This window comes from Nerophis lumbriciformis, linkage group LG01, assembly GCF_033978685.3.
Source record: "Nerophis lumbriciformis linkage group LG01, RoL_Nlum_v2.1, whole genome shotgun sequence".
Lineage (NCBI taxonomy): Eukaryota > Metazoa > Chordata > Actinopteri > Syngnathiformes > Syngnathidae > Nerophis > Nerophis lumbriciformis.
The window spans coordinates 54,817,007-54,836,155 of NC_084548.2; the positions used below are offsets into that span (position 1 = coordinate 54,817,007).

At 41.3% G+C, this 19,149-nt stretch overlaps 1 protein-coding gene across 1 annotated transcript in view; it reads right to left on the reverse strand.

Moving 5' to 3' along the window:
• Positions 1-19,007, reverse strand: part of LOC133623740 (ATP-dependent 6-phosphofructokinase, muscle type-like) — a 28,787-nt gene extending 9,780 nt beyond the window's left edge. Inside the window, exons 1-13 of the mRNA XM_061987087.2 lie at positions 18,870-19,007; positions 14,883-14,956; positions 14,036-14,113; positions 13,751-13,940; positions 11,988-12,153; positions 11,791-11,835; positions 11,492-11,600; positions 11,316-11,411; positions 11,156-11,248; positions 8,274-8,399; positions 8,130-8,194; positions 7,970-8,033; positions 7,731-7,877 (exon numbers count right to left, since the gene is read on the reverse strand). Of these exons, the coding sequence (XP_061843071.2) occupies positions 7,731-7,877; positions 7,970-8,033; positions 8,130-8,194; positions 8,274-8,399; positions 11,156-11,248; positions 11,316-11,411; positions 11,492-11,600; positions 11,791-11,835; positions 11,988-12,153; positions 13,751-13,940; positions 14,036-14,113; positions 14,883-14,956; positions 18,870-18,960 (1,344 nt within the window). The 5' untranslated portion in view covers positions 18,961-19,007. The remainder of the gene's footprint in view (positions 1-7,730; positions 7,878-7,969; positions 8,034-8,129; positions 8,195-8,273; positions 8,400-11,155; positions 11,249-11,315; positions 11,412-11,491; positions 11,601-11,790; positions 11,836-11,987; positions 12,154-13,750; positions 13,941-14,035; positions 14,114-14,882; positions 14,957-18,869) is intronic.
• Positions 19,008-19,149: the final 142 nt, after the last annotated feature.

The following is a 19,149-nucleotide window of genomic DNA, read 5'->3' on the forward strand; positions in this document are numbered from 1 at the left end:
GTCTAAAAGAAACTTGTATTTAAAATTTTAAGGAAAAAACTTTCTAATTATTTATTCCCTATTATGCATCACTGTGAGAGTGCGTGTGTGCGGTTATCACAGTTAAACCGATGCTTTAATTTGCACGGGACGGCGATACCAGCTAGCCACTTGTACATGGACAACATTTATTTAATTTGATCATCATTCGGATTAAACTGTTATTGTGTACATGGACTCTGAAAAAAATTATCTGATTATGACGTGCATTTTAATGCATCACACCTTAAATCGGAATACTTTACTTTGACATGCACAAAACCTAACATAAATGGAAAGGTGTGCTATTATTTGTGCTATGGCACCATCTTTTGGATGAGTTTACTCACTGCAGGTGCTGAATAAGCAGTGACTTCCACAGTAAACAAACATGGCTTTGTGCATTTCTACTTGCCTGACATTATCACAGTATTTATTTATAATTTTTTTACTTCTGTTCAATAATTTTGTTTTACCTCTCTTTTTGAAATGGAGCTGTTCTGTGCTTATTGTGTTGTAATTATGCACGGGTTGCGGCGTGTCTTCATGTTTCAACATTGTGTGTATATGTTTGAGGCTATCAGTGAGCACTTGGAGTAGATGTAATGTTGTGAATAAAACAGTTCGTTAAGACGACAACTGTATCCCTCCTTTTCTTGTTACATCGACACATGACACTCCAGACCAAACTTTTGGGAGCGGCCCTCCCTTCCAGACGCCCGACGACAGTGCCTGCTTCCTTTGTGCTAAACTTGTCACTGGGCTAAAGACTGTCCTGCCAAAAAAACGATGGGCTCAGCGAACCCGTGGCAATGGCTACCGACATGATCCAGACCAGCGCAACAACCAAGACTTTTACCAATAACGTGATGAGCACAACTGGAAGGGAGGCCCTGGAGTCTCGATCAACGCTTCCGACTGACTCTATGTCGGCCCTCGTGCCGAAACATCAGATGGTGATATGCACCTACACAACATACCTGTACACACTATCATCACTGATCCGTACAACCTGTTGTATAGTAATGCCCACTTGCCATGGTTATAAATGATGAAAAAAATAAATTTTTTGGTAGATTCTGGTGCTCAGAACTACTGATCTGTCGGTACCACTCAGTCGACGCTCTGTAGCCTCGCGATGCACGGACGGCACAACCGTGTGTGAACCCCTCTGACGCCTAGTCATGAGTTCTTCAACTCAACATCAATTTGTTGTTTCATCAAAATGCCTGGTAAACTTTTCTGGCCTAATGCTAAAAATGGGGATGGTTTTGACATGTATGCCTGATGGTATTGTGATCAATCACTCGGCAATGTCACCCAGCATGTTTAAACTGACGTCACTCGCACCCTTGTACGTGTAGCCCTCCGTATACGGCCAAAGGCAACTGTAACTTTTGGACGCCCAAATTGTCAAAGGCCTCCAAATTGAAGGCACCTCCAAACTAAACTTCGCCACACATGTTTTCCAAGGTCCAGATGAGCCCTATGCTGACACATACCTGGACGAGTTAACTGTTAACGACGGTGCCGGCCCACCCATGGGCATCTCATAAACATGATGTCGGTTTGATTAAAAATTGCGACCCAGTCGAAATCACACCAACATCTAACTACAGAACAGCCAGACGTCAATATCCGCTCAGACCTGACGTTGAACAAAGTATTGCGCCTGTTTTCCAATTATTGCTTGAAAATGGCATAAAGGTTTCATCTCTAGACAACGTCACGCGTGTTAAAACGTTCAGAAAACTATCAGCTGGCTTTATGCTTATATAAATGTGTATTTATAAATATTATACCATTATTCAGCTGTCTCCTAGAGAAAAAAAAGGAGAGGAGTATGCTCGCAAATTTAAAAAGCCTTGAAAGCATCTCATCACCGCGGCCTTGGAGAGGACAAGTGCCTGATAAGAGAACAAAAGCCCATTATTCTACCCCCTTTTTTGCGATGAGAAAAAAAGGAGGCAAAAGGGAGGAAAGCGTAGAAGCGGCCTCGACTAAATCTAATTAACTGACTCACATTCCAAAGGAAAAAAGGTGGAGACCAACACAAAAAATCGGTATAGACTTAACAATCTTAAATAAGTAATATAATGTAATGTAAAAAACATGGCGTTTACTTTTTGATATCAAAATAAAACCCAAAGTAGTTTGGCTAATGAAGACTCATAAACAAGATTTGTTTTTCTCTAACGCCTCCTTGTGGTTCAGTACAACAGTTTGGCCAACAAAAATAAAGAAGAGTGATAACTCACACATAGAATACACAATCTTCACAGCCTTCGTTCAGTTCGATGAGATGACAAAACATTTTACCTAGTTATTTGAACACTGATACAGTTTGCAGTTAAATAAAGGACGAGTGAACATCACAGTGAACAAACTAAAGAATATATAAACAAGTTGTGACAGCGTTCCCGACATCATCTGGAATCTTATCGCGAATTATCATTGTACTGTTTACAGTTACATCCCTAGTCCATTAACAAGTAAAAAGTCAAGGGCGGTCACGGCCTGTTCTTGCTGGTCAATTTTTCAGGGCATTACGGCATATGACGAGGCCAGTCGCGGGTTAAATTCGAGCCCTGCAATGGCACCTACTGAGTGATCTTTAAGAGAAATCAAAAAAGAACCTGAGAAAAATTGTAAGTGACTTAGAAAATGAGGTACAAAAAGATGATGGATGTGATGAAGATGTGAAGTAGGAGATTGAGAATAAAACTGAAAGTATATGTGAACATTGTGTTGTACCGAGTGAGTGTGACAGGGACATCCCCTAGCAATTTGAATTAAAGATAGGGTATGATAAACCCTTTCGCCACCTGGGATGCAGTGAGACTATTGGACTGATCACCCCGAGGATCATTGCACTCCTAGTGGTGATTTCAATCATTTTTTAAACAATACAATTATTAAAATCACTTGAGGTGTCAAAATCTTAGCCTGCGATATTAAGATATGGTAGGCCTTAAACTTCTCCAAACGAGGCTTCCGCTTGATTACTGTTAGTACCAGATAATCTTAAACTGGTTGACATGATTAAGGCTAGTTTTGCGGGTGCTTTTTCACCCCTTTTGTTAATGTCGACAGGTCAGCTTCCCATGACCCTGACATTGGCTTCCCCCTGGTTGGCTTTGCCTTGGTTGATGATCATGACGTTGTCACCTCTTCTTCTATCGCCTCCTTCCTCTCAGCTCAGGCTGCGGAACTTATTGCGCTCACCACTGCATGCACATTGGCCAGTGGCAAATCCTTTTAAATTATAGTCCTGATGGCAATTCCTGATGCCAGCTACCTTTTCCCAGTGTACGCTAAATTGTCACATGGGTTCGATCATGTGTCAAAAGAGGTTGATTATGACTGTGTAAAGCAGTGGTTCTCAAACATTTTTCACCAAGTTTCATCTCAGAAAAAAAACTTGGCTCTCCAAGTACTACTATAATGACCAACAATAAATTACAGTATCGTATTATGGCTAAATATTCATTAAAAACAAGACAGAGGTTTTATTTAACAAGTATATTTAATGTTTTGGCCACTGTATCATCAGTTTGAGAATAGAAAAATAAAACACTGTACTTTATTCAATACATTTTTTGGCATACCACTAGTGGTACACGTACCACAGTTTGCGAATCTCTGGTTTGCATGTTCTCCCCGTGACTGTGTGGGTTCCCTCCGGGTACTCCGGCTTCCTCCCACCTCCAAAGACATGCACCTGGGGATAGGTTGATTGGCAACACTAGATTGGCTCTAGTGTGTGAATGTGAGTGTGAATGTTGTCTGTCTGTTTGTCTATGTTGGCCCTGCGATGAAGTGGCGACTTGTCCAGGGTGTACCCCGCCTTCTGCCCGAATGCAGTTGAGATAGGCTCCAGCACCCCCCGCGACCCCAAAAGGGACAAGCGGTAGAAAATGGATGGATGGATGGTCCAAAGTATGTGGTTCATTAAAGGGTTCTGTACATGCACAGACATGTTTTGCCAACGCTGCATGAATTGTGCCAGGCCCAATCCCGGTAGGCCGCTAAGGTCTCCGTCAGCCGCCAACCCCCCACCTGAATTTTCTGATCAACATGTACCGGTAATGATTGATTTGATGGAACTCCACCCATGTGAAGGGAAGAAATATTGCTTGGTGATGGTCAAAGCATTCCACACAAGGAATGCGACAGCTAACACCGTAGCAAAGCGAGAGGTAATTCCACGATAGGACATCCCGTAAAACATATCTTCCGACAATGGCCCCCATTTTGCAAATGCATTAATGACCAACATGAGTGAGACTTTAGGTGTCAATCTGAGAAACTACTGCAGTTACCACCCGCAGTCGGGGGAGCGGTAGAGAGAGAAAACGGCAACATTAAACAGAAAATAATGCTTTTATGAGACCGACATGAATTGGATACGATGCCTATCCCTGGTACTGATGCAGATGAGAGTTGGCAGTTAAAGCAACCTGTCTCCCTTTGAGATTTTGTTGGGTGCCCTACCAAATGTGCTGATGGGTCCCAGGTCACAACGATCTCTCCTTCAAGGGAGATGATATTGCTTGCACTTAACCAATTCTCTTACTGCCATCAGGAGGACAGTTCGAGAAGCACTTCTGAGAACCGCCAACAGACTCCTGCACAACATCCAACCCTGTGATTTCCTTATACGGAACCCGAGCCCAAAGAAGTTCAAGCTCGGACGCTGGCTTGGACAGTTCCAGGTTTAACTGACAACCCACACTGCAGTCAAGGTTGCGGGACGTGCTACGTGGGTCCACGCCACTCAATACAAACGAGTCCCACAGCTGACGACGGTTCCGTGTGTCATGTGCAAGAATCACACACGCGCAAGGAGTGAAGTGCTAGTAACCTCTCCTCTGAGGTCATAGAAGAGCAAGCCCTTTTGCACCACACAAATAACCTTGTTATAGGGCCAGAAGTAGACGAGACACTGTGGTTCCGAGGCAATGCACCGGCCAACGTCACCACCAACAAGCCCGACCACCCAACCTCAAACTGTGCTCTTTTTCCAACCTTCAAATCCCACCGCTGTTATGTGACTTGTAAATGTTTTAATTCTTGTTTTTAGTGATTCCTTTGGAATCAAATGGAGGAAATGTGTTGGAAAACATTCATGTACCTTTGTGTAAATTGCAATAGTGTTGTGCAGAAAGCACATTCTGGCCTGTGTGAGACATTGTCCGCATTGACTCACTGAAAGTATCTCTTCTCCCTTCTTGTTGCTCATTCAACAATTCACCATTGTTCCCAGTGTGGGCACTTTCCACAGAGTTGCGTCATATGCTCTTACTCCCCTCTATCCCACCTTTATTTCAGTGTATAAAGAATAACGCATCTCTCTTCCTATTGCGCACTGCTTACATACTTTGCTATGAATGTGACCTGTTCCCTTTGAGATGCTTGAGCTTTTCAAATACATTTAGGACAGACAATTTTGTTTGACTACTTGACTTGAAAAAATTCTAATACAAGCTCTTGGGACAGTCGTGAATGTCATGTCTCTGGGTGGGAAGGAGCCTGAGCTGGTGTGAGACCTTGATAAGTTCCAGCTAGATATATGTAGTGTGATTCACATCGACACACAGCAAAGGCTCTGGAGCCAGTTCCCTCGAGCGGGGTTGGGCTGTCTTTCAATCTCGCGTATTAAGCAGTGACAGAGAGGTGACGGGCAGGTAGAAATAGCGGTAGAAATACTTGTTGCCCCCGTCTCAGAGCATGTACATTGGAGTTCAACCCAGAAGACGAGTGTAGTCTCTCTTCGCCTTCGGGGGACAGGTTCTGACTGTTTTTTGCACTTATGCACCATATAGCAGTTCAGAGTACGTATCTTTTTGGATTTGGACTACTGAAGGGTACTCCTTCAGCTGATTCCTTTGTTCTTGTGGGGGACTCCAACGCTCACACTGGCAACGACAAAGAGACCGGGAGAGGCATGATTGGGAACAACTATTGTGGACTAAAAACTCCTCATCCTTCCTGGAAAAGTCTGTACAGAGGTACTGGAGAAGAGGGTCCAAGTGATAGTTGCACCTCAGATTCAGGGGGATCAGTGTGGTTTTCTGCGTTTTCGTGGAACTGTGAAACAGCTCTATACCCTTGGCAGGGTCCTTTAGGGTGCATGGGAGTTTGCCCAACAAATCTACATTTTTGTGGACTTAGAGAAGGCTTCCACAATGATTATCAGGAAATCCTGTGGAGAGTATGACAAAAATATTTGCCAAAATCTGGCAGTCCACTCTGTGTATGACCAATGTCAGAGCTTGGTCGCAATTGTCGGCAGTAAGTCGAACCTGTTTCCAATGAGGTTTGGACTTTGCCAGGGCTGCCCTTTGTCACCAATTCTGTTCATAACTTTTATGGACAGAATTTCTAAGCACAGTCAAGGCGTTAATCTGATAGATCCGATTTGGTGGCTGCAGGATTGGGTCTATTTGCTTTTTGCAGATGATGTAGTCCTGCTAGCTTCATCTGGCTGTGATCTTCAGCTCTCACTGGATCGGTTTGCAGCTGAGTAAAGCGACTAGGATGAGAATCAGCACCTCCAAGTCCAAGAAGAACGGATTGTAAGATCGAAAGGCAGATCGGTGCAATATCTACAGTGATGCGGACTCTGCATCGGTCCGCCATGGTGAAGAGGCAGCAAATCCGAAAGCAAAAACGGTCTATTTACCGGTTGATCAAACATTTTTACCCTCACCTTTGATTATGAGCTTTGGGAAGTGACTGAAAGGACCAGATGGCAGGTACAAGCTGCCGAAATGGGTTTGCTCCAAAGGGTGGCGGGGCACTTTCTTAGACAGGGTGAGAAGCTCTGACATTCGGGAGGAACTCTTGAGTCAAGACACTTGTCATCCATATTGAGAGGAGCCAGACTAGGTGGCTGGGGCATCTTGTCAGGATGCCTCACAAATGCATCACTGAGGAGGTGTCCAGGGCATGTCTGACCAGTAAGAGGCCTTGGCAAAGACCCAGGAGACAGTAGAGAGACAATGTCTCAGCTGGCCTGGGAGCCTTGTGATACCTCAGGACGAGGGGTAAAGTAGTCGGGGAGAAGGGAGTTTGGGATTCTCTGCTTAAGGGAAGTTCACACATTGCTGGTTTAGATGGTGGTTTGTGACGATTTGGCAATTAACCGTGCTCCACCTAAGCTCGTGTTAATATCGAACACAAAACCTAGAACCGGGACACCCTCTATATTTGCGCCGCAAGATCTGTGATAGTACCGTGTTAACATCGGCATAATTAGTCAGCCTGAACCTTCACTAAGTGGACATGGTAACTTCACGGAAGTGGCGGAATTAAACATAGAAGCATCTCGGCCTTATACGATGGCACTGCGGTTGATGCGGAGTAGAGGTTGGAGGACTTCGCCATCTTTCGTGGAGATTTGTGATACTACCGTGCCAATCTGCGTTGTCGCCATGTTCAAAACATTTTGAAAAAGGCCTACCACCATCGTTAAGACATGATTCACGGCCATTTGAGAAATGCAATGATGCGCCATCTAATCAGGCAGTGTGTGAACGCCCCTTTAGGCTGCTGCCCCTGCGACCTGACCTCGGATAAGCAAAAGAAGATGGATGGATGGGTACTTTTCTTAATAAAAGGTTACAAAAGTCATAATTTTCATTTTGTCAAGCTGTTTTGGACCTGATTCTAACCTAAGGAGGTGTTAATACTTATGTGATATGACTCACCTGTCCATGTGCGAGGCCGTCAAAGCCATCGTGAACAGCCAACATGTTGTGACCCTGGATGATGCCCATTCTGACCGCTGAGCGCACTGCTGCATTCATGCCAGCACAAGGAGCGCCAACATTCATAATGGCTACATTGATGTTGCTCTGACATAAGGGAAGGATAACAAATATGAAAATACTTGGAGTAAATCTATAAATAATGGTTAATTTTAGTTCATAGTGCAGATTGTCCTTACTTTAACATCTGGGGGGTTAATGTGGGCCAGCAGCTTGTATGTGTTCCAGTTGTTTTCAAAACTCCTACAAGTTAAGAGTTGATTGCATTTTTTTAAACGTTTTTTTTTCCAAACCTCACTGCTATCAATCTGAAGTAGATTTAAATAATAAACTTCTTACTTTCCTCTGAGCTTGATAGCATCCTCAAACCTGCCTTCAGCCATGGCAGCAGTCACATCTTTGGTCTAAAAAGGGTGCAAAAGATGATTTAAACCAGAACTGACAAAAGTTTATTCTTTTTAGCGTGATGATACACCAACATACCACTTGCACGCACTCCATGAGCGGCAGCCTGACCGCTTGGTTCCCAGAGAGGCTGACCACGCAGGCTGGGGTTTCTGGTGTGGCCTCCAAAAGCGCCATCACCGCCTCTACTCCCATTCTGCTGCCCTGCAAGACACAAACACGTTGCTGCATCTTTTGGAAGAGCATGGGTAGAAATGATTTTCTGGTCTTTATTTTGTCGATTTGGTCTGCAACAATTACTTAAATCTGTCACAGTCCGAAATCAAGATCAACATTAAGATTGAATGAGGTGAAGTCCTTGTTCTCTTGTACTTAGTACCTATCTCGCTAAGTGTTAGCATATACCGTATTAAATACAAAATAGTACTCGCTAGGGCTGTGAATCTTTGGCCACCACACGATTCGATTCGACTTTTCCACACGATTCGATTCGACTTTTCGGGGTACGATTCCATTTAGAATAGATTCTCAATTCAAAACGATTCTCGATTAAAATTCAATACCTTTTAAAAACATTGGGTGCCAGTTCTATGATTAAGTACATTCCTCCATAAAATAAATAAGCAGCTGTAATAAATTTCTATATTGCTTCACAGAAAACTGGTTTTGTTTAATACAATTCTACCCAAGCATTTAATCAAGTCAAATACAAATAAGGCACAGGAGAAGTATCCCACACTTCTCTTTTTTAAAGTAAATCTGTACAGCAGATATGGATTTTTTTTAATTGATTAACAATCATTTCAAATAAGAATCGCGACTCATTCTAAAATCGATTCTAAATGGCATGATGTAATATCCCTTTAGCGCTGCCTGAGCATGTCCTATATCTAATATTTATATTTGATTTGTGTTAGCATAGATATTGTATGAATCCTACTTAACACACAAATCGTTAGCATTTTTTGTATCCATTCTCCTTTTTTTATTTCTTGCTCTCTCAACCAAAGCAGACGCTTCCCTTCCCTCTCTATTACCTCTCCTGCAATTTCTTATTGGTCTCGTATTGTCATATCTTATCTTTCTTGGGGCCTCTTTTTGCACTGCTCTCCAAAATCAAAACAATGGAATTGATCAACTTGCCTCTTAACAAAATTGACAAGATGAGAAGCTTGGATTCGGGGGAACTTTTCTGTCCTGGCAGAATGTTTGTTGCTGGGGAGAAGTAGAGGGTCGTGTGCCTGGCGAGGACATTGAAGACATTCTCGTAATCATGGTAACAGGACTGATTGAAGTAAGCGTTGTTGCCCTGATGTATCTACAAATTCGGAAGATACTAGCAGCCGTTCAATGTACCCAAAAGCTGTTACAAATCATTGATAGGATGAGCAGAGCTGTGAAATTAAGGTGACATTATGATCCATTTGAGAGGCAGAACGTACAACAAGAGCAGACGAACCATAGGAATGCATCTGCTCACCCTAACCAAAATCCCTTTCTGACTAAAAGGTATGACGTAAAAATTCCTGGCACATTTGCATGCTATCTGGTAGCATACAGCTATTAGCATGCTATAATTTACAATTCAGAATACTCAAAGTTAAAACCCAAGTTAGACTTGACGAAAGTTTGGTAACGGTTGCAAACGACGTGTTTATGGGCGGCAGCTCCTTCAGCAAGATCAAAGGAGCCGTTGCCATGGAAACCTGCGTTAAATGGGACAATTGACAACCCCCTCCCTTCTTGAGGACAATAGATCTGCTTTTGGGACGGGGCAGGAAGCAGACATTTTGAGAGGAGCCAAGGGTGGCATGATGTCTCCCCTTTTCTGCTTGTGGACATGAGGGAATTATATTTATATGCATTAAAACATTCACACTGTAAAATAACTCTAAGACAGTGAATCTAAAAATTGACGGCCGGTTTGTGAGTTTTCATTTTACAAACTATGAACCACTGAAAAGGACAGCAGTGTTTTTCTATCAAGACCCATTACATTTTTTCCTAGTTATTATCGTAATATTAAAATCACTATATATATATATATATATATATATGCTTTGTTGTACAAACCTTGTCTCAGTGTATGAACCTTTCATCCACCTATTGTGTACCTTGCAGCACAGCCATTTTGTGCCTGCAGCACATCCATAGTGGGCGGGCTGATAGATCTCCATCAGCAGATCAGTGCTGTTGTTAGCTACTGTGCCAATTGCTACTTTGCATGTTTTTCAACTGTTGTTTAGCCTTTTTACAGCATGTTTCTAGTTTTGCTAGCTCACTTGTCCAAAGAAAACAATGGACTAACGATGTGTGGTTTGAAACATTCAGGAAGTATCTACAGTGTTGTCGGCACTGCCTCACCTGTTCCTTTCAGATTTTCTTTGGCTCAACACCAAGAAGATTAACCAACAAGGTAAAGTGTTTTTTTATTTTTTATTCCAAATCATTGTAGCGACCTGGCTGTTAAAGTTAAAGGAGTTGTGTGATTTTAAACTGTTTGTGCAACACAGGGCTAGTGTGTGTGCATGTGGCAGCTGCACAAGAGAACAGTTCAACTGTTGTTGTTTTGACTTTGTAATTAAATAGAAAGTTGATCTATCATCACCTTGTTATGTTTGTTTCATATACGGTGCTTAGCACTTTAAATTGTGTTCAAAGTACACTAACTTTTACTGAAATATAGACATTTGTTGAGGTTGAAACCCATTATTTATTTTACATTGTTTATTACCAAGACATTTGCTTCAATATACAAAACTTTCTATTTTTGTTCAAGAATCAATTAAATCCGTAAATCGAGGTTCCATTGTATAATAATATTGTTTTGACACAACGGGATGTTTCTGCAAGATACCATAAAGTTAAAGTTTAAGTACCACTGATAGTCTCACACACACTAGGTGTGGTGAAATTACCCTCACACTTATGTTTTATAAAGTTTTTACCAATGTACTTACAAGGATTCTGTCAAAGGCAGAGGGTGTTCCTCCCCTCTGCACGTGTCCAAGGACGGTGGTGCGCGTATCAAACCCAAGTCTGTCAGTCACCAGCTGGAAGAAACACAAATCAATCATTGTCACGTTCCCGGTGCAATTTACATTGCCAGTGCGACCTTGCCTTTTTAATTTTGTCAGATGAAATCGGTTTGCCGTCTCTGGAAATTGCTCCCTCTGCCACAATGATCACATTGAGACGAGAACCTCTGGCCCTTTGCTGAAAACACACTAGAGAGTTGATAGAATATTGCATGCAAAACAACACAAACAATAGAGCTAGTGCAGAGACAATCCCACATCTGCCAGCCTCCTGCATAGGTGGTTGTCCCAGCCATCATCTGGTGGCATCTCTGGAATGAAGACCCAGTCTGCACCACAGGCCAGAGCAGTCACCAAGGCTAGGTACCTATGGACACACACACACACACACACACACACACACACACACACACACACACACACACACACACACACACACACACACACACACACACACACACACACACACACACACACACACACACACACAAAATACACTATCACTGTATTTTAGAGATTAGCCTCTGCAAAGTTATTGTATCGCTTCATGTACTGACCCACAGTGTCTGCCCATCACCTCCAGTATGAAGGTCCTCTGGTGACTGTGAGAACACACATAGATAATGTACCCTTAGAATCATTATGAATTGGGTCAATTTTGGGTTCACATGACTGTTAGAGTAGAATACACGCTTGTTGCAATACAATGAGTCTTGATGCGAAACATGGGGTGGGGGCTCATGTCTGAACTGACCTCTGTGCGGTTGTGGTAATGGCGTCCACCACCTCTATGATGCGGTGCAGGGCTGAGTCAGTACCAATGGTCATGTCGGTACCACAGAAGTCATTGTCGATGGAGCCAACCATGCCCACGATGTTCAAGTGAGAGGATTTTTTGGCTTCATCTTCCGTAATTTTACCTGTAAGAGTGTTAAATCCATTACAACATGAGAAATGTATCTCACATCTTAAATACAAAAATCAGTAAAAAAAAAAAAAAAAAAGAGTACACTCCTCACATTTAAAGGGACCCATGAATTGATTAACGTTGACCCTGACTTAAACAAGTTGAAAAACGTATTCGGGTGTTACCATTTAGTGGTCAATTGTACGGAATATGTACTGTACTGTGCAATCTACTAATAAAAGTTTCAAATCAATCAATGAACTCTCTAATGCCGACAACATTGGCACTAATTCCATAGTTCTGGACCTAAAAATTATGTCTACAGGTAGAATTCCACCCAAAATAGACACAGTAGTGATTTTAGGCCTATTTTCTAAGAAATATTAGTACTTTTTGAATGCCTACTTCCAGCTCTAAAATGTGGGCAGGCCTGTATCAGCCAACAAAAAACATGCAATTAAGATATCAAAATAATACTGTTATATGCCTTTATCTACTCTGTCTTTGGGGGAAATGAGCTCCATTTCTGTAGATGATGTCACACCAAGATGGGGTGGCATATCAGTTCTGGTGATGGAAAGGGGGCATTCAAAGTACATTTAGTTATCTACCAATTGCTTAAAAACTAATCAGTATATTGGGAAATTACTACGAGATTAATTTTCAGGAGCAGAAAATGCATAAACATGTATTAGTGAAATTTCAGTCATCTGGACGCTATGGGTCATTTAAGCCAGGGATTCTTAACCTTTTTGACCTCGGACCCCATTTTTTCACTGCAGAAGGCCTTGGGGCACACTGAAATATTAAAACTGAATTAGTAATCTTGCACTTAATTTAAATCATATTCAATAACTATATCTAACTTAACTTGTCAAATTATATGAAAGCAATTGTTAATCACAAAGATTATTATCAAGACTTAGGTCAGGTTGATTACAAAAGTAAAAACTAATCAAATACAATATACTGCAAAAGAAGGCACTCATAAAAACTGACAATAAATGAATGTACATACAATTTTGCAGTGCTCAAACAAATTCAAACTAAATTAATAATATTAATAAAACATGTATATATATTTCTTAAATTAACTGTTGATAAAATGTAAGTGTAAAGAAAAATACAGCTTCAACACCTAAGTTGTAATTTGTGCACTTAAGAAACTTCTCTATGACTTAAGCTCCAGACTGCTGTTTGTTTGATATTGTCATTACTGCCACAAGTGGAGGAAAAGTGCATTACAACTGAGTACTGGGTACCGCTGCAGCCCATAAGGTCCACAGCTGAGAAACAAATATTTCTGGCAGCCCTGTAGGGGGCGCTCACGGCCTATGGTTAAGAAACACTGATTTAAGCGACCACTTTATTTGATCTTTTAACCACTTTAATATATATTTAAAAGCAGACAATATCGCAACGAGCTGTACACTGACTACTGACTACTATGTTCATGTCTCATAGCAAAATACGAAATTTTCGACCTTCCCCTGTCATGGGTCAGTCACCACTGTGAGTCAAATACATTATAACGGTTTTAGTATCCACACTGGATGCCCTTCCTGACCATTACACCATCAGGGATATAGGAAAGAAGCATGTCTCCTTACCAGCTCGGACCAAGTCAGCCAGAAGTCCGCTCCACTCTGTCCTGAACTCGTTGGCCCCGGTGAGGCTTCCGTCACCTCCTATCACACACAGGTTGGTGATGCCGAGCTTCACCAGGTTGCAGGCCGATTTCATGCGACCCTCCCTGGATCTAAAGTCTTTGCAGCGGGCACTGCCAATGACAGTTCCTCCCTGAAAACCAAAGGACGGGAACAAATATGAACTCTGCCTGATCCCTAAATGAAACAAGACATTGTTGCATGGGATTGAGCCACATATTAACTCACCAGCTGAAGCATCATGGAAACACTCTCCCATGTAGCAGGACGAATGTTGTCTCCTCCATCCACCAGGCCCTGGTAGCCCTGAAGCACAAATTAGAATAGAATACATAACATGACGTACAAACATTAAAAAATAATAAATAAAACAACAATAGATAAAATAAGAGGTTTGCCTTAGAGCAGTGGTTCTTAAACTTGTTGGAGGTACCGAATCCCACCAGTTTCATATGCGCATTCACCGAACCCTTCTTTAGTGAAAAATAAAATGTTGGGTTTTTTTCTAATTCAAGACAAAGTTATATGTTTTTGGTAACACTTTAGTATGGGGAACATATTCTAAGAAACAAAGACTTAATTTAGAGTTATTTGGTTAGGGCCAGGGTTAGAGGGTTAGGGTTATAATAAGGCCATGCCGAATAAGGCATTAATAAGTACCTAATAATGACTAGTTAAGAGCCAATATGTTACTAAGTTGCATGTTAGTAAGCAACTAATTAATGGTGAATATGTTCCCCATACTAAAGTGTTACCATGTTTTTTTACTGGTGCACAAAATGAACCGTGCATGAACATCACGTTGTTCAAAGAACAAAACCAACAAAGTGCATAAACTCACAACAAATTACACACCTGCAAATCAGTTTGACTGATGCTGTTGCCGTATCCGTAATACGCCGATAGGGAGAAGTTTTTATTTTCACGATGAGTCGGGTGTGTCTTGACCTCCGCCGAACCTCTGAGCCCGACTCACCAAACCCCTAGGGTTCGATCGAACCCAGTTTAAGAACCACTGCTTTAGAGGCCTTCGGACAGTGCTAGCATTTGCCTCATTTCAGTGTGCAGCACCTACCTCATGAACAAAGTAGACTTTGGCTCCAGTGTAGAGACCAACTCTGACTGTAGCTCTCACAGCAGCATTCATACCTGAGAAACAAGGAAAATGTCACTTTGATTTTTTTCAATGCCTCTTTTTTGTAAGACTTATCGGTATACAAATTGACATTAGTATCATGCATTTGTAGACATGAAAATTAAGTAGAGCAATTCCTCAAAAGTGTACAAAAAAAACAACCCATTTAGGACAACCAGCCATCACGGGGAACGTGATGCAAGACTTCATCTCAGAAAGCATCCAAACTGAATTAACTCTATTTGCGTTATGCCATTTATGCGATTGAAGTGCCGACTTTCAACTTTGTCACAAAATTATGTTTTTAGGGCGGGTAGAGCGGGGGTCCAGAAACTTCAAGGTTCATAGTTCGATTCCAGCATCCGCATCCTATAGTCGCTGCCATTGTGTCCTTGGGAAGGACACTGCACCCACATTTCTCTCAGTGCCACCCACACTGCCATGTAGCTTACCACCAAGCTAGAATGTATGGGTTACCCAATATAATACAATTCATTCATTTCCCATTAGGAATTAAGCTACAGGTACAAGATAGCATTGGGTGAGCCCACATACACTCTGAAAATATAACCGCTACTTTAACACTTGGATAAAAATAATTTGTGGTGACATGATTAAATAATGAGTAATGAACAAGATTACTATATTTACAACTATGTCAGTTGAATAAATGAAAAGGAAGTGGATGTTTTCTACATAATGTAAATGTAATTTCTACATGGTAAATGACCTATTTGTGTCAAACTTTTCAGTTAATGCTGAAACTCAACACTTGAATCACGTTTTTTTATTCATTTATTTCAAACCCCTTTGCAGTTTTATACAAAATGTGTATACTTTAAAGGCAAAATCATAAAAAATGGTCACTCTTCTACAGCGCATCTGGTAGGTATTCACATCACTTGACTTTTTCCACATTTTGTTATGTACAGCCTTATTTCAAAATTGATTACCGGTACATTTATTTTTATCCTCAAAATTCTACAGACAAATACCCCATAATGATAATGTCAAGGTTTTTTTTTAATTTGCAAATGAATTAAAAATACATAATAATTCTCATGTACATAAGTATTCACAGCCTTTGCTCAATACTTTGTTGATGCACCTTTGTCAGCATTTACAGCCTCAATTAGTTTTGAAATCGATGCCACAAGCTTGGCACACCTATCTTAGGGCAGTTCGCCAATTCTTCTCTAAAGCTATATCAGGTTGGAAGGTTTCATCCAGAATGTTTCGTAACATTGCTGCATTTATCTTTCCTTCCTTTCCCTTTATACTGACTAGTCTCCCAGTTCCTACCATTAAAAACATCCCTACACCATGATGCTGTCACCACCATGCTTCACTGTAGGGATAGTGTTGGCCTGGTGATGACCGGGGCCTGGTTTCCTCTAAACATGATTGCCTGGCATTCACGCCAAAGAGTTCAATCTTTGTCTCATCAGATCAGAGAAGTTTGTTTCTCATGGTCTGAGAGTCTTTCAGGTGCATTTTGGCTAACTTTTTTCGAATAAATGGCTTCTGTCTGGCCACTATACTATACAAGCCAGATTGATGGATTGCTGCAGAGATGGTTGTCCTTCTGGAAGGTTATCTTTTCTCCACAGATGAATGCGGTAGCTCTGACAGAGTGACCATCGAGTTCTTGGTCACCTCCCTGACTAGATTAAGATGAATGCAGCAATGTACAGAGACATCCTGGTTGAAAACCAACACTTCCATCCAACCTAATGAAGCATAAAAGGTGCCACAAAGAGGAATGGGTGAAACTGGCCAAAGATATGTGTGCCAAGCTTGTCGCATCATAATCAAAAACACTTGCTGTAAATTCTGCCAAAGGTGCATCAACGAAGTATTGAGCAAAAGCTGTGAATACTTATGTAAATGTGATTTTTTTTGTTTCTTTATTTGTAATTCATTTGCATAAACATTTTTTAAAAACCTTTTCATATTGTCATTATTGGATATTTTGGTAAATTTTTGACAACAAAACTGGTTTTATTCCATTTTGGAATGTGGCTGTAACATAGGCTCCAGCACCTCCCACTAACCCCGAAAGGAACAAGCGGTAGAAAACGGATGGATGGATGGGTAACAAAATGTGGGAAAAGTGAAGCACTGTGAATACTTTCCAAATGTACTGTACTTTTACTTCTGGACCTTACTGTATCTACAGCAACAACATTGATATCAATCAAAGTTTACTTATAAAGCACAAATGTCTCAAAGGGCTGCACAAGCCACAACGACATCCTCGGCTCAGATCCCACCCACATTAGGGCAAGAAAAGCAAAAGATGTAAAAAAAGGTGGTTACTTACTGCTATAAATAAGGTGTTCTTAAACTATTGACCTAAAGTGTATACGAACATGAGTATTTGTGACAAACAACCCCAACTTGATGTTTTTTTTGCTAGCATCAAGGCTAACAACTGTGTAACAAAATAATTTGCAAGCTAATCATCTAAATCTATACGTTTCTCTTCACACTTAAAATGTAAGAATTGTATTGTTAAAAACCCACTGTGTAAAAGCCTAAAAGACAAACACTGAGTCGAATAATTACAAATTGACAAGAAAAACACCAAGTATTTCACCTCTCGTTCAGCCACACTCCAGAGGGGACTGAGCAGGTGAGCTCTGACCCCAATTTCTTGAGCCACAATTTTTTTACACTCTCCATTAGGTCTGTTCTGCGGCATCAAGTACCGTATTTTTTGGACTATAAGTCGCAGTTTTTTTCATAGTTTGGCCGGGGGTGCGACTTATACTCAGGAGCAACTTATGTGTGAAATTATTAACACATTACCGTAAAATATCAAATATTATTTAGCTCATTCACGTAAGGGACTAGACGTATAAGATTTCATGGGATTTAGCGATTAGGAGTGACAGATTGTTTGGTAAACGTATAGCATGTTCTATATGTTATAGTTATTTGAATGACTCTTACCATAATATGTTATGTTAACATACCAGGCACGTTCTCAGTTGGTTATTTATGCCTCATATAACGTACACTTATTCAGCCTGTTGTTCACTATTCTTTATTTATTTTAAATTGCCTTTCAAATGTCTATTCTTGGTGTTGGCTTTTATCAAATACATTTCCCCCAAAAATGCGACTTATATATGTTTTTTTCCTTCTTTATTATGCATTTTCGGCCGGTGCGACTTATACTCCGGAGCGACTTATACTCCAAAAAATACGGTAATAGTTTTACTTTATTATAGTAGCATAACACAGTGAAGAAGTATTTATAAAGAAACAAAGTAGTCAATTAGGACAACACATCTAATCAATTAAAACTTAAAGCCCACCTGACCTTTTAGTAAACCGTCAGCAGATGAGCCCAAAATAGGCACATGGAAAGGACAGAGAGGCGCGTTAACTGCATGCTCTAGGTCTCGCACCTGGATGTCCTCGGACGCCAAATGCCACAGCATGAGTTTGTGTTGTGACAAGTTGGCATGCTGCAGATCTTGTTTCACCAAACAGCTGCTGTGCGAATGAGGGGTGGGATGGTGGTTGTGGGTTCTCCCTACCATGCTAAAAAAAAGGTCATCGCCACTAAAATTAGCCCCAAAGACGTAAATTAAGGGAATTCTCGAGTTGAACGAGATTTGTATTAGCTATTGTGCAGGAGGTATTAAAGGAATAGATGTCACCTTTTAGACAAGAGGTTGTTGGAGGAGGTATCCGTCCAACAAAAACACAACATATTAGAATTGAATTTCTCCCATGATGATCCATTATAGTGCAGACATCACACAGTATTATGAGCATGTATTGTCCAGCGCTTCCAAAGTACAAATGAATGATTCAAGAATAGCATATTGTTGTGCAATGATTTTACAATTGTGTTGACTCAAGGATAAAAGGTAGTAAGGGAGCGTCAGGATCTAGTGTGTATGATCTTCTTACCTTGAGCATCTCCTCCTGACGTCAGCACAGCAATGGAGCGTCCAGCTCCCATCTTTGTGGGGTCCATGGTGGGGTGAAGATCCTTTGACATGTTTCCAGAGGACGCAAGCCGTCTGAGGTTCTCTATTAAAAGGGGGGAGGAGGAAGAAGAGGTTGAGGCTGCTCGACCAGTCTAAGCACTGGTTTTATAGACCACTTGTGTCCGCAGTCCCCTCCCACTGAAACCCTCCACCACCTAAATATACTTCCAAGCACCTGCACAGGACATGAGAACACCGTA